The 16,103-nt window shown below is 42.5% G+C and overlaps 2 protein-coding genes across 2 annotated transcripts; both read right to left on the bottom strand.

Annotated features, from left to right (window-relative positions):
* Nucleotides 1–8,168: 8,168 nt before the first annotated feature.
* LOC116332704 (potassium voltage-gated channel subfamily A member 1-like) lies at nt 8,169–9,974 on the bottom strand. The gene has a single exon (XM_031755748.2). The coding sequence runs from the start codon at nt 9,972–9,974 to the stop codon at nt 8,499–8,501; it is 1,476 nt and encodes a 491-aa protein (XP_031611608.1). The 3' UTR covers nt 8,169–8,498.
* A 2,804-nt stretch (nt 9,975–12,778) lies between these two features.
* LOC116332702 (shaker-related potassium channel tsha2-like) lies at nt 12,779–16,007 on the bottom strand. The gene is made up of 2 exons (XM_031755746.2): nt 14,344–16,007; nt 12,779–13,156 (listed from the first exon to the last, which is right to left on the bottom strand). The coding sequence occupies exon 1, from the start codon at nt 15,792–15,794 to the stop codon at nt 14,364–14,366; it is 1,431 nt and encodes a 476-aa protein (XP_031611606.1). The 5' UTR covers nt 15,795–16,007; the 3' UTR covers nt 12,779–13,156; nt 14,344–14,363.
* Between the last annotated feature and the right edge of the window lie 96 nt (nt 16,008–16,103).

The following is a 16,103-nucleotide window of genomic DNA, read 5'->3' as shown; positions in this document are numbered from 1 at the left end:
CCACAGATTTTTTAAATGATTGAGGTCTGGAGACTGGCTAGGCTACTCCATGGCTTTAATGTGCTCCTTCTTTAGTCTCCTTTGCTGCCTTGGTGGTATGTTTTGGGTCATTGTCATGCTGGAACATGCATCCATGACCCATCTTCAGTGTTTTAGATGAGGGAAGGGAACTCTTGTCCAGTATTTTGCAGGAAATGGTCCCATCCATTGGTCCCTCAATGCAGTGAAGTTGTCCTGTAGCCTAAACAGAAACACAGCCCCAGTGTTGTGTTTTACTGTGGGGATTTTGTTCTTTGGATCATACTCAGCATTTTTCTTCCTCCAACACGACACTCCCATGTCCCTTGGATTTTTTCTTCATGGAACCTTTTGTATTTTGTTTGTTTCATCAGTTATGATAAAGGATGGTTTTTGATTTAATATTCAGTCAACGATGTCCTGCAGTTTGGTCTTCTCCACTCTACACCTTAACACACCAACTCTATTTTTTTTCTGTTAACGACATTTAGAAGGCTTTGATAAATAGAACGGACAAACTGAAATGATAATGCTTTCTCTATCGTATGACGTGAACTGCGGAAGCAAATACTACATATTCAACTGCCGTAAATACACCTTCGTCCTGCTTTAAATATTCACTAGATTACCAAATCTTAGTTAAAAATAGATCCGGACAAATGCACAATTTACTCTTGTTTGTTTTTTAAAGATAAATTATTTATGGGTTTTGTTACAGAAAAATAGAGGCCAACATAGTCACAGAGGTGCACACAGCACACAAACCCTCACCCTTCTCCATTCACAATCCCAACATGCTAACCAAAAAAAACCCCCCATCAAAATAACAACAAAATAACAAAATCTATTCTTATATAAAGATAAGACTGGTGTAGAAATTTATAGTGCATCATTTGCTGTTTTGGACTTCTGGATATCCACATGTTTTGTGATTTGTTGTAATTTGAGGCTGTACATAAAAATACAATTGAACTGAACTGAATCGTAATAGCTAAAGAAAAAGCAAAACACGAGAGGTTAAAGGGCCTACAATCATAGCGATTCAATTTAGGGACGTAGTCATGGTCAAAACGACCTGGTCAAGTTCAAACTCAGCATCAGAATGGGGCAGAAAGGTGATTCACGTGACTTTGAACTCGGTGTGTTTGTATGTCCCAGACAGGTTACACTGAGTATTTCAGAAACTGTAGATGTACTGGGATTTTCCCACACAACCATCTCTGGAATTTAGAGAAAAAGGCATTTCTCTACTTAAATGATGCCAGAGGTCAGAGGAGAACAGACTGACTGCTTCAGGCTGATAGGAAGTCCACAGCAACTTAAATAATCTCTTGTTAGAAACAGGGGAAGCAGAAGTAGTTCTCTGAACACAAAACTACACTGGGCGGCACTCCTGTCAGCTAAGAACAGGAAACTGAGGCTACAATTCATACAGGCTCAACAAAGGTGGACAATAGAAGATTGGAAAAATGTTGCTTTCTCTGAAGAGTTTCAGTTTCTGGCATTCCATCCTGCATTGCATCAAGAGTTCAGGGTGCTGGAGGCGTAACATTGTGGGGGAAGATTTTCTTGAGTCTAATTTGGCCTCTTAAGCCCAAATGAGCATCTTTGAACACCACAGCCTACCCGAGTATTCTTGTGTCCATCCCTTAATAACTGCATGGTGCCCAAGTTCTAACACCTTCAGCACATCTCAGATAATCTCAAATCGGTTTCTTGAACATGACAGTGAGGGATGGTGGAACTGTAGTCTCGGATGTCCAGCTGACAGATCTGCAGTAACTGCGTGATGTTATCATGTCAATATGGACCAAAATCTCTGAGGACTGTTTCCAGCACCTCGTTGAATCTGTAGCATGAAAACTTAAGGAAGTTCTGAAGGGAAAAGGTAGTCCAGCTGAGTACTAATATACCTAAAAATGTGTTCGAGTTTATAATTTGGAATTCATCAAGATCTTGTTTACTGTGTTATCCTGAACTGTAAAAGCAGATTTGTGCCTCCAGTGTGCTCAAAAACTGAAAAATTTGGAAAATATTATTACTTAACTAAAATACCAGTGACTCATTAAAAAAATAATAATTGTGACTTTATTAACAGCCAATCAGTTTGGTCCCATGGATAAGATGTAGCAATGCAATGCTCCTTTGAATTCAACTGCAGAACTGTAAAGTAAGGCGATATTTAGCTGACTAAACAGCTTTGAATTGACTCTTTCGGTGGGATCAACAGTCATTTTCATTAACTTCATTAATGATGAACTCACTGCACTGTTATTCTGGATCAGTCTTTGATTGCTGAGAAAGAAACAAAACAACGTCAGAGTAGTCAAGTATTTGTTTATTTATACCAGATAGAAATGGCCAACAATTTAGTTACGGAAGTATTAAAATAAAAATAAAAACTGGATGTTAAAGATTTAAAACAGAAAAGCTACACTGCAAATAGGTAAAGGAGACAGAGAAAAAAGTGGGCCTGAGCGTGACGGCAAAAGATTCGTGTTTCGGTGGAATCTTGGGATGCCTGTGTTGGTTTAAATGCATGTAACAGAGAGTAGAAAACTAACAAGAGTGGTGTGAAATCCTCTGCTGTTACCGAGCCCCTCTTTTGCACGCTGCCTTCTGTTATTCCAGTCCAGCGGGGCTTACCAGCAGAGAGAGTGAGAGAGTCTATGTGCAAGAGGAGCGGGACCAGCGCCAACTCACCCCACCCTTACTGCTGCTGCCTGCAGAGTGAGGAGTGCTGCATTTCCTGAGGGCAATGCAGAGGAAGGGAGAAGAGGCTCGCTTCTGTTCAGGTCACCGTACGGCAAACAAAAAGCAGGGAAAGTGAGATGGGCAGAGTCAGATGGACAGCGGTAGACGAGCTGCAGCATTCACCAGGATGCCTCTCTGCTGTGGGTGTTAAACGTCACACGGTCAGAGGACAGGAGTGGGAATAAAGCTTTTTTTTTTTTTTTACATTCAAAAAATTGCACCCACTTCTTTAACTTTCTTTGACTGTTCTATGACCGGATTTTGTCAGACACTCACAAAATCAAGATGTTTTAGAGTATGGTGAAAATGCGATAATTTATGGAGAGCAAAACCGCAACACTCAGCCCAGCAAATATTTTTGATAGTAATTGTAGAGCAGGGGTTTTAGACTCTCACTCTGACAAAATTAGCGGTTTGAGCATGTTGCTTTGTGGCTTCAGGACATGCTGGTGTACACTTTTCTTTATATTCTGTCATTTTTTAAAGCTAGGAAATTGATAGATAATGAAAAGGTGGCTCAGAGTGAAGCACTTCAGGTGTCTGACATGTGTAACAACTCGGAGGTGATGACAGAGGTAAGCAGCCCCCCTCCTGGGACAGGAGGATTAGTGTAGACCCATTACCTTACCCCCATGAATCACTGTTAATGGCTTCAGTGATAGGATCCAGTAGTAGTGAAGGTATTTAAATGGAGACCTCAAGTTGTGCCGTTAGAGCCACATGGTAAAGTGGATTCTTTTATGAATAAGCTCGTCCACGCTGCAGATATACGCCCCCATTCCCAGGCTGAAATGAGCATACACCATCTGATCCTTAAAAATTTATTGAAGTTAATGTCAGATGAAATCATAAGTGATATAAGAAAAAAACAAGTAACCCTTGCATAGATCACAGACCATGCCTTTGTCGTCATCCGACAAACTGAACACATTGTAGCATAACCCTTGGTAAACACAACATGACAATGGCGGCTGGATTGGACAAACACAATTTGAGTTTGGCTCGCTCACTGGATGAAAAGAAGAGGAGACGAGTTCAACAGTCCTTTAGGCGCTTTGCTCCAAAAAAAAAAGAAAAACAGGTCCTTCCCCATCAGTGAATAAATGTACAGTCCTGACAGAAAAGACAAACTCGTAGCCATTCTCATACAAACAAGAACTCCTCCCAGTATTGTCACCTTTGGCAAGTGAGATACACAACATCGCAACATTCAGTCATGTTCAGTGCCTCTTTATAAGCAGGCAAAAAGAAAGGGGAAAAAAGCAGTCCAACATTGAGACTTTTAATAAACAAGAATGCCTTAAAACCAGTGAAGTACAGAGGAGGGTGTGTGGCACAGGCCCTGTTTAGACAAGCTGGACACGTTTCCCACAACAGTTTAGACTGAGATCAGAGGGGGCGAAATGTCGTTCGAGAGAGGATTTCAGTCCTACAGTAGAGATAAAGTCTAAGAAACTAGCCCTTGACGTCCTTGCTCACATTTAGAGCCTCGCAAGCACAACCTGAACATCACGCACAGACGCTGACAAACGCCGTCTCAGTGATGAGGTCAGCGCTAAAGTGCTTTTAAGAAATCCAGCAAAGGACACGACAAGTTCTGAACAGGGCCTTACAGGAAGCCTTGGTGCAGATGAAAGCAAGGGTTTTCTTTCTTTTGTTTTTTGTTTTTTACATGATGCAACTGTATTATAGTTGATCCACAGTTTGAAAGGCAAAGCTCATGCATTCTTCCATCAATCATGCAGTTTTTTGCAATTAGTAGATTTCTGTAGAGATACATTTTAGCAGTAGAGATTTGGAAAAAAAAATGTGAATGTGGTGATTTTGAATGAATCATGTTTTTTTTTTCATCATCTTCTTGGAACCAAAAAGACAAACCTTTTTTTTTTTTTTTTTTTTTTTAATATATATAGTTTGTACACTTCTTGTCCATATCATCTAGTGTAAAGCACGTGGTCATAATACAGTAGTTTCATTATCATGGCTTACTTGGAGGAACATTTTGTTTTGATATTCCAGTATAAGGCATGTTCTTCCTAAATCATTCATGTTACGGTGCCACCACAAGTCAAACAAAACAAAGGAAACTAGGAACACACTTTAAAATTGTTTCTCATATATAATTGTTGTATATAGTGGTTACTTTATCTTACTGTAGCTAAACTGCATTTTATTCTCATGGCATTTCGTGATATTTTTTTCTTAATTAAATGTTTTTTTAAAGATCTTCTCACTCATGTTTGTTTGCAGAAGCATAGCATCTGACAGGAAGCTAAACAAATGAGGATGTAAAATAATTTAGGCCCCTTCTCTGTCTTTCTCTCTAACAGCTGATTCTCTGCAAGTGTGCTCTAGGCTCTTCCTTTGGGACTCTGCTATAAGTTTGACTGAACCCTTCGGCCGGCTTTGTTCCTCACAGCGAAACTTCAGTCCGGCCGGGGAGCTCAGTGGGAACGGCCACAATTACAAAGCCTACATTTGGATTTCTCACAAGAAAATGTCAGCCTCTACGGCTGACCCCTCTGACCTTTGCAAAATCTCAGAACGAAAGACAAGAGGTTGGTACATAAGCAGCCCTGTTGTATCTGTCAAGTGTTTTTCTGACATTCAAAGTTGTGTTCCCGTTTTTACAAAAAGCTTTTAAGGAACAGGTTAACTCTTATTCTATTGCTGTTAAGAATGCATGTTTCAGTTGGGTATTTGAATGTGTAGCACCATTCACACGTGCCCTCAAAGCAGGAGTAGCGACAGTAATGTAAATGTGAGGGCAATCACTTGTATCTTCATCCCCTCGTGTTGGCGTTTCATGCAATCCTTCAATGATTTCTGGGTAGCTGCATGTAAGAAATTGCTATATTTTTTGTATTCTTGACGAGAAATCCTAGATAGAGTGATATCTTTCTATTTTTTTTTTTTTTGCATTTACTGACATCTGCCTTGCCTGAGGAGGACACACTTCATCAGTACAGTACAAAGATCAGTTCCAAATGAAATGACGGACAGTGCCGCAAACTACTCAACCAGCCACCAACAACATAACAGAGAGGAAGATAAATTACTGAGAAGAAATCTTTTCCAAAATGATTCACAAAGGCTTGCTTCAGCCGCAGGAAACATGTTAAGGGAGCAAAACAAGAACGGTAGTCGTGTACTAGCACCGCAAAGAATAGCCAAACAACTCTGACATTCAAGTAGCACTGCAGTGTTTTCTTTTTACAGGATACTGTCAGGAGTGTGCTAAATGTAAAAGGAAACGAGGCAAAACAAAAATAACAATAGCTTACAGTACAGTATAAAATCTAGCTATCATTCAGAGAAATTATTCTCAATACTGAGTGTAGGTTGATGTACAGTAGCTGGAGAATTTCAAGTACATTTTGTTCCACTCTATCTGCAGTCTGCCTGTCTGGAACAATATGCTGAGAAACGATGCACGACGAATGAACAAGCACAGGCAAAAAGAAAGGAAAATCTCACTAGTAAAGAAAAATAAGGACTTAAGCAGCAGAATAAAACAACTGTGCAAAGAGATGGGCTTCACTTTGCTGTGCATCACATTGCCCAAAAATTACAGTGTGACAGCTTTCAAAACTAGATTCAACTTCTCTGCCGTTTTTCAACACATTCGCTAATTTTCCTGCGACACTACGGTAACTTGACATGGCACTGTTTCAAAGAAACGGACACATTAAAAAGTCGACCTCATCCCATTAGGAGAGTCAGGCAATCTCTACAAACTCTCTACAAATGCGTTCTGATTGTGCGTAGCTTTGAGTGAAAAAAAGGAGCAGGATTGTGGTACACTATTTACCCTAAGTGCTTGTGTAAAGGCTATGCTTTGGGACTCTCACATTCAATATTGCATGACTGCAGTTTACACTTAAGGTTCCATTTTGCATTATGGTATAGGAAACCCTGCATCGAAGCTTGCAGCTCTGCAGTGTGTTTGCAATGACCTCACTGAGGTAGAGACCTTGAAAGGATGCATGGTGCACAAAGAAAAGCATGAAAAACAAAACAATGGATATTCCCTTTTGAAGTGGAGTGGTAAACATGCAGAGTACAATACATTGCTGCTCAAGGGTATAAATAAGTGCATGACAGCATAAAAACGGGTTTGTGCATGACAGCATGGATCTGTTTTTTTTCCTATTATATTTACCCAAATCACCTGCTCACCTGGCATCATAGCATCATAGCAAACACGGTTTCAACACTAAGACAAAAGGTGGACCAGCTCTGCTCAACCACACAAACACCGCTGAACACAGAGGCACTTTCACTGGTCCTGTTGATGAAAGGGGTAAAGGCACTAGCAACTAATGTCAGAATAAATTTCTGATAAATATCCTTCTTGGTGGATTCAAAACCAGCATGACCTACGATTGGAGATGGAGACAGAAGCATGACTTTAATCTGTTCTGTTGTCAAAAAGAAGGTCCATGCACTGCACTACTGACTAATACTGTAATCGGTGCTTATTAGGATTATACGCTTTTTTGATAATATTTATTCAGTTTCTTTGTCTACTCTTAAATGATAAACTCTGCATCCTGAAGGTAGGTTCGGATATATTTGATCACAATTCAGAAACATCCAGAATTTGATTTCCTTAGTTTTCCTGACAATAGGGCACCACAAAGTGCCAAGATTTAGCAACAAGCTGTATACTCACGTCATGCATTAAATATACCAGGATACAAAAGTACCTTAGTTGATAGACCATAATGCAGGTTACTTTTTTTCATGCTATGATCTCATTTATGTACTGTTCCCTTAAGATTTAACATTCAATTTCTATACTTCTAAATGATTAGCATTTTCGAACCAAAAACTCATCCAGTGCACTCGGTGTGAAAACAGAATGGAAAGGGGGCAGGGTGGGGGGTTGTAGGAGGGAATGGAGGCAGCTATCCAAAAGAACATCCTTTCCGGTGTTGTGAGATATGTCTTGTGCATGCCGATATCAAAATGGAAAGTCTTTAATCATGCTCGTGTGAAGCTCACGTTCTCGTTGTGCTGTGTCACATCTAAAGGGCATGGCATTGAATCACTTGGTGATGACACAATTACAGCAGCTGCTGAGGAAAAAAACAAAACGAAACAAAAACGAAACAGCAGCATTGCAGATGTCTGTGAAGCAAGTAGATCGCCGTCTGTTTATATCCAAACAAGAGAGATCAGTCTTCCTCCTATAAGGTGCTTTGCCGAGTAGAAGATCCTTTGCGGAGAGAACGGGGAATGGAGGGAGGGTGTGTGGGTGGGGGTGGCGGGTGGGGGGTGGGGGGGGGGGGGTCTCCTAACTTTTTTTGGCGCTTACCATTTGGCTGCAGATGCTTGCATGTCTGCAGTCATTTCTGGTGCGTTGTGCAACTTGCTGAAATGTTATCTGTACTCCATGCATATAAGATTTTAATTATCACACTGTGGTCTGAGAAGACGGCGTGTGCTCTGGGTCCTCGAGGGAGCCTGGTGTGTGTGTAATGATCAATGTCTTCTCTCTGATGTGACTATATATTTGTAGTATCAGAATAATTATTCTTTCTACCTGTCATGTACTCTAACAGCTTTGTTTTGTTTTTTTTCTGTTTCCTTTCGGTATAGCTGAGCATAATTGCAGGCCTAATGCCATAGAGCGCTTTGGGGAGGTAAATGAAGCATTCCTAACTTACGGTCTACTCCATCTATAACAGTCTCGTAGAGAGACTAAAATTCCTAGCTAGTGTCTAAACATCGGTAAGCAGCTTGCTTTTATTTACACAGTTCTGGTTGGCTATAGTGCAATTGCCAGTTCTGAGGTTTGCCTCCCTAAAGTTATCGATGCTATTGTTTATATCTCCATCAATCTCCATGTACTCTGATTTGCTGACGGTAGATGAACTACGGCGGCTGGAGTTGGTTTCAGACGGGATGTTGGGAGTGCTGACGTTGAGCAGCTGGGCTTGCTCTTCTCCCTCAGTTTCCCTGTGGTAGAAGTAGTTGAAGTTGGACACAATGACAGGCACTGGGAGCGCAATTGTCAACACTCCAGCGATGGCGCACAGAGATCCCACAATCTTGCCTCCTATAGTGACCGGGACCATGTCCCCATAGCCCACAGTTGTCATGGACACAACAGCCCACCAAAATGCATCCGGGATGCTGCCAAAGTGCGAATCTTGCTCCTCTGCCTCAGCAAAGTAGACAGCACTGGAGAACAAGATGACTCCAATGAACAGAAAGAAGATCAGCAGTCCTAGCTCTCGCATGCTGGCCTTGAGGGTCTGTCCCAAAATCTGGAGTCCTTTAGAGTGTCGCGACAGCTTGAAGATCCTAAACACCCTGACCAGACGAATCACCCTGAGTATGGCCAGAGATGTTGCCTGCTCTCCCACCCCCTCGTTATCTGGGTCTTCTGCCAGCTCAGTGCCAAGTGTAATGAAGTAAGGGATGATGGCCACTATGTCAATCGTGTTCATCATGTTCTTGAAGAAGGCCGGTTTGCTCGGGCATGCTAGGAAGCGTACTATCAACTCAAAGGAGAACCAGATTATACAGAGAGTCTCGATGATGAAGAAGGGGTCAGTGAGGATGTCGGGCTTATAATAAATTGTAATGTTCCCCACTCTCTCTATTCGGCCTGCTGGATCCTCTTTCAGTTGTGGTAAAGTCTCTAAACAAAATATAACTATTGAAATCAGGATCACCATCACGGACACTATGGCAATTCCCCTGGCAGGGCCCGAGCTTTCTGGGTGCTCGAAGAGGAGCCAAATCTGACGCTGGAACTCCTTCTCGGGTAAAGGACGCTCTTCCTCCCTGATGAAGCCCTCATCCTCACGAAACTTCTCCATCGCCTCTACTCCCAGCTCGTAAAATTTGATTTCTTCTGAGAACATATCCAAGGGGACATTCACCGGTCTTCTCAGCCTCCCCCCAGACTGATAGTAATAAAGGATGGCATCGAAGCTGGGACGGTTCCTGTCAAAGAAGTACTCATTTCTCAGAGGATCAAAGTACCGCATCCTCTTTTTCGGGTTGCCCAACAACGTCTCCGGAAACTGAGAGAGCGTTTTCAACTGCGTCTCAAAACGAAGACCGGCTATGTTGATAACCACCCTCTCGCAGCACTCGTGGTCGGTGTGGTCAGGGGGGTAGGTGTCCTGAGGGTGGCCGGGGACAGCCGAGGTCTCGTCCATATTATCGCCCGCTACTACGGTCATTTTGGGACGAGGAGGTGATTCAAAGAGGGGGAGGAATTGTGCTGGGGTGTTGGTTAGTCTGGCTGAGCAGGCATTCAGGATTGGGAGGAAATTTTCCACTCCTCAGCTCCCCGCACCCCTGAAACTGTTGGAGACGTCCCCAGATACTAGGGGGGGGGCTGGCTGCTTTGCCTCAGTGCGGCTCCACTGTGGTTCTTGCTGGCTTGACCATTGCTCCTCTCCGGTGCATCTGCAGCTATTGTTGCTGCTGCCTCTGTCACCAGGAGAGAGGAAGAAAGGCAGAGATAGAAAGAGAGAGAGAGGGAGGGAGGGAGGAAATAATGGGATCAAACAGCCCAAGATATTTGCTGTTTCAGCATTTTCTGCAGTTTATTTATTTATTTATTTACGTCTCTCAGCGTGCATTGAGAGCAGTTATCCAACATTTAAAGTGTAAAAAACACATGTGGTAAAGAATTTCTGTCAAATGTGTCAAATACGACCACTTTAAAGCTCTCTCTACAACTTAATAGTGACTTTATGGTGGTGATATGATGCGGCAGTTATTTTCTACCCTGGCTTAAAATTCCTATTAAAAACAAAATCCACTGGCATTTTCATTTAGTTGCAAAACATTTCTGTAAAATGCTGACAAAGAAACGCAGGATCTCTGTCCTACAGGAGAACAACAGTGATTTGTCCTACGCCACTCACAACAGCCTGAATTATGACGCATAACATTAGCTGTTATTACTATTTGTACATGTAAGCACCCTGCAGCCCAAGTGCGGGGGAAATGTGCAAAAGCATTAGAGTGAAAACACTCCAGCACCCCCAACACCACCACCACCACCAAAAAATCTACCTATGAATAAAAATAATCTAACCAGAAAGTGTTACATAAGTTTCGAGGCTTACCGTGGTTTGATCTTGAAAACGTCTTGAATGCGTCTTATCCTCGAGTAAAATCACCCAACAGCAGCGCGCCAGTGGGTGTCATGTGGCAACTTTACATTGTACCAGCAAAAAAAGAAGAAGAAGAAGGAGAGGAAGAAGAAGAAAAAATCCTAGAACCTCACTGTGCTCATCTCCATGCAAACTGTGTCAGTAAAGCACGATACAAAATCGGGTTTTTAAAGAAAAGAATTCTTGAAATCGGGTAGTGAGGAGAGCCTGAGATGGAAAATGAGCGAAATAAAAAAAAAAGGAGAGAGGATCGCAAAGCTGCGGCGTTGGCGGCACGGTGCTGTGAGCAGCTCGCTGTATACCGCAGGAGAAAATCTTGCACTGCAGTTCGGGGGGGAGATACATTAAGGGGCAATAAGCGAGCCCTTGACATTTCCAGACATCACTGCATCAGCAGAAATCTGCTTTTTTTTTTTGCCACTAGACAAGATGACGGGTAGAGTGGGTTTCAAGGCGGCATCGAGAGCGAAATGTTTTGTTTTTTTTAATGAATAAATAAATAAAATTGGTGAGCTGAGAGAGAGTCAAGTGTAGCAGCGATGTCCAAATGTTTGCTCAACAGTGTCAAGCATGTTTTGCTGTGCGTTTTACATGCAAGTGCAGGGGAGGCGAGGGAGAAGAGAGGATGGGGAGGGGAGGGGAGAGGGAGGGCAGCAGAAGGAGGAGGAGGAGTTGGAAGGTTTCGACGCAATGCAGACCGGCTCTACCAAAGCACGCCGCCAGAAGTTCTCCATACACCACAAAAACAAGAACGCTCGTGTGCCAGCGCTGGTGCAATCACACTGCAAAGAAAATACAGAGATCCCCGGAACCCACTCCACGTCACATCTGAGATCATCTATATCTTAGAAAATGAGACTCTAATCAATTGTTTGGCGATTAAAGCATCAGCCTTCCTTTCCGTCCCTTAATGATTTAAGGATTAAAGCGTTAGTTGGTCGCGTCAAGGACTTCGATGCGCAAGTCTGTATCTGAGCCAGTGCGATACCAGATTCAGTGTAGTAAGTTTGAACATTGCACTAATGAAGAGTGTGCTACATTTTACTCATCAGCAATCGGTTTGAAGCCCTTAAAGCTACAAAGTATTGCTTCCTCTCCAGGCTGTGCAGCTCTCACATCCGATTTTTTATCATACGGAGTTTAAAAGGTTCCTTAGTGGTGAAGTCGCTGTTAGATTTTGGCCCCTGAAGGCATGCAGGTGTACAAAAAAAGGCGGGGAATTTTCCATAATGCTCCGCTGATGACTTTCAGCACCGCGGACAGCGCAGATGATTGATCGACGTCTGAAAACTTCCTTCGAAACAAAAATAAATAAAAAATAAAATAGACGCACTGACAACGAAGCAAGTAAATAATCTGCTCCATTAGTTAATTGCTGAGCTGTATGTAGATACTTAACGGTGTGAGCAGATGGGCTCCTCTTACTTAAAGCAAACATCTTCTAACTTTCAAAAACACAGAATAAACACAAAAATCGGGTCATCGGATTTCTGTCTAATTTCTTAAAATGTGCTTTAAGACAAACCCTTTCATTTATCACTATGACATTTTATTAGGTTAATTGGTTTCGTGGCAAGACAATCCGATGTCTGCTTCTGCGCCTATTTTCCACGATTCAGCACCAAAAGAGATAAAACGTATTAAACTAATTAGTGAGCATAGATTTTATTATTTAATTTAATTTTTTTAACAAAGGGTTTGGTGTTTTTCCTCTCTGCTCTCCTTGATGAAACAATGAAAAATGACAAGTGGTATATTTTCTTCTTCATGAATCATTTATCAAAAGGATTAAGTTAAGTTCACGTTCGTGTTTACATTAGAAAAATAAATATTTTATTACATTTTTAATCCACAATGAATTCAGGTCATGCAGACGTTGCATTGTAATGCTCTGGTCTAAGATAAAATAAAGGTACTTTTTTTTTTTTTTTTTACAACGTTGCATTATAAGCGGCAAGAGAGCAATATATACACAGTTCTTCTATACAAAGAATGCATGGTCATTTTTAAAGCGTACACAAAAGAATGTTTTCTTTAACACAAAAACGTATGTCCATTACGCAAGACTGAACCTTTTCCATGCGTTTCCACTGTAATGTCTCTGTAGGTTACAATACTGGCTGTGCAAGAATAGTCCGGGAGAAACCGATCCAGTGTTTTGGAGGAGAAGAGAGCGCCACGCGTGTGTCTTGTTGTGACTCTGTGGGAACAACAAGCTCCACTTAATCTTCTGCCTCCTGCAAGTAAGCACAAAACAAAACCCACCGCGTTAACATTTAGGAGGTGAGGGAAAGCAGTCAAGCATGTGCTGGCCTTACTTAACCGCCACAAGTATCCAGATACATACACAGTCAAAGAGCAGGATCTCGGGGGCTTATGGCTAAATCAGTAAAGGCCAACTGCAACAGTGCAAAGACACTCAAGCTAAAGCGTTAATTTTGCGCACTGAGGAGCCTGAGCAGGAGTGCTGACTGCAGGAATGTTTATCATCCACACAGCGGCGCACAGAGCTCACTTGTTCTTACAGATCAGAGTTCCACAGAGGCACATGTCCCAAAGAAAAATAAAGACAATGACATTTCTCTCGTCTGTCATAATGATAACTTAGAATTTCACATTTTTTGAGATTTTATACTGCAAGAAGAAAATCTCATCACGTTAAAACGTGACACACAGAGGGTTGTAGCCCCTGTTAACAAACAAATGTACCATCCAAGAGCTCATTAGATCTTGACATGGGCGCTAAGGTGAAGCAGTAAGGTTTACAAAAAGCAGGATAGAAGTGATTAAGATCGGGCACGAAAAACTGTTCACCACAGATCAACATCTGAGCGCCAAGTGCTCTCGTGACTGCAGCCATCTCTCCACAGAGCAGCCAAATACAGACACGCACGTGGCCAGCATAAACCCCAGCTCTGGTTTACACGACGATTGTTTTTTAGTGGTTCTGTTTATTACTGGTGCCGAATTCTTTTCTCTGGTTATTAAAAAAAAAAAGTTTTCATTAACAAAAAGGATAATGTGCGTTTTGTTGTTCCAATGCCTTTGTGCGTAAACAAAGTAAGGCCACCTCACTATTGTCACCTACAGAGGGTTTAAAAAAATTCTGCAGTCAAACCGCAGTCAGGAAAGTCTCCCCAGTTTTATTTTTGCTTGTTTATTGGAATTTCCTCTTCAAGAGAAAAAGAGTCTGTTATCATAACTATTCACTGATTGTGTGAAAGCCACAGCAATGAGCTTAATGTTTTTGTTTTTGTTTCTTTAAATACCAATAACTTGTGTGTTTCATAAGCGGGAAGAATTACTGTCTTCTTCATTAATTTCAGTGAAATCAAATCAAGCTTCATTCTGAGGTGGGTTACAGACAAAAGGCTCAAAACGCCCACAGAAACCTGAACAGGGTGTCCACTGAAACAAAACTCACCAGATTTTTTAAGGTCTTCTTTATACGTCTGTCAGTTTCCCTGTGTATGTCTCCACTGGAGTCACGTGTAGATGTGTCAGAGCTTCTAAGTCGTCGCTTTCTTGGTAGGACTCGGTTTTGGAGAACGACTGGTTACTTTTGATCGAATCACTTTCACCGAATGAGGGCTGCGGCTGATGTCCACAGGTCACGTGCACGTATTGGACGTTTTCTTCCTGTTCGTTCTCTCTGTGGTAAAAATAATTGAAATTGGACACGATCACAGGAACAGGTAGCGCTATAGTCAGCACTCCGGCGATGGCGCACAAGGATCCGACGAATTTACCTCCGATAGTGGAGGGATACATATCTCCATAACCGACTGTGGTCATTGTCACCACGGCCCACCAAAACGCATCAGGTATACTTGTAAATCCAGACTCGGAGTCATCTACTTCAGCAAAATAAACCGAACTTGAGAATAAAATAACTCCAATTAGCAGGAAAAATATAAGCAGGCCCAGCTCCCTGAGGCTCGCGTGAAGCGTTTGCCCGAGAATCTGCAGGCCCTTTGAGTGTCTGGAGAGTTTAAAAATCCTGAAAACACGGACCAGACGGATGACCCTCAGTATGGCCAGCGAGGCCGCCTGCTGACTGCTGCCCTGATGCTCTGCGAGATCAAGGCCCAGGGTGATGAAATACGGAGCTATGGCTATAACGTCGATCAGGTTCATCATGTTTTTGAAGAAAGCCGCTTTACTGGGACACGACAGAAACCTCATGGTGAATTCAAAAGAGAACCACACAATGCAAAGTGTCTCCACCATGAAAAATGGGTCTGTGAACGGACTAGGCGCTTTGCCTTGCGCACTTGCATTGACCTGGTTGTCATGCACTGCGGGGACCTCTCTGAACTCAGGCAAAGTCTCTAAGCAGAATATAACAATGGATATCAAAATAACCATAACAGACACGATGGCAATCATCCGTGCGGGTCCGGAACTCTCTGGATACTCAAACAGAAGCCACAACTGGCGCTGAAACTCGTTGGAAGGCATCGGTCGGTCCTCCTCCCGAGCCAAGCCCTCGTCCTCTTTGAAAAGCTCTATGGTCTCTTCCTCGAGTTCATAAAACTTTATTTCTTCCAGGAAAATATCCACAGGTACACTGACGGGCCTCCGAAGCCTTCCTCCGGACTGGTAATAATAGAGGATAGCATCGAAGCTCGGTCTGTTCCTGTCAAAGAAGTATTCATTTCTCAGCGGATCAAAAAAGCGCATCCTTTTACGCGGATCTCCCAAAACCGTGGTCGGAAAGCGAGAGAGTGTTTTTAATTGGGTCTCAAAACGCAGACCTGAGATGTTTATGACCACCCTCTCGCTGCACTCCTGGTCTGCTGATTCCAAGTCTGCAGCATCTTGTAACAAAGGAGTAACGGCCACAGTCTCTTCGTGGTTCTCCACCACAGTCATCTTTTTTACCCCGCCGAGGGTAAACCCGTCACTCACCTCCTTGGAGGCTTCCTCTTGCCCTTTTGCTTGCACTCCCTCCTGTCTCTCTTTCTCATGCAGCCGCCCGAGATTCAGGCCAAGTCCCTCCTTTTCTTTCTTTCTTTTTTTTTTATTCTAAAACTATTTTACTTGGTGATATGCAAAATGATTTGGCTGTTGTTGATTTACGCCGCCCTTTTGTCAGGCTAGTGCCTCTGAACTGTCAACTTCCAGTGGTGCACACAGATCTCCACTTGCATAAGCTATACCAAGAGAAGGCTATCATATTCA

The sequence above is a fragment of the Oreochromis aureus genome, linkage group 7 (assembly GCF_013358895.1).
Source record: "Oreochromis aureus strain Israel breed Guangdong linkage group 7, ZZ_aureus, whole genome shotgun sequence".
Lineage (NCBI taxonomy): Eukaryota > Metazoa > Chordata > Actinopteri > Cichliformes > Cichlidae > Oreochromis > Oreochromis aureus.
Note: the sequence above shows the minus strand (reverse complement) of the source record. Positions and strands in the feature narration are given on the sequence as shown.

Coding starts and splice junctions, on each gene's coding strand:
- LOC116332702 (XM_031755746.2), bottom strand. CDS start 15,794: ATGACTGTGGTGGAGAACCACGAAGAGACTGTGGCCGTTACTCCTTTG.
- LOC116332704 (XM_031755748.2), bottom strand. CDS start 9,974: ATGACCGTAGTAGCGGGCGATAATATGGACGAGACCTCGGCTGTCCCC.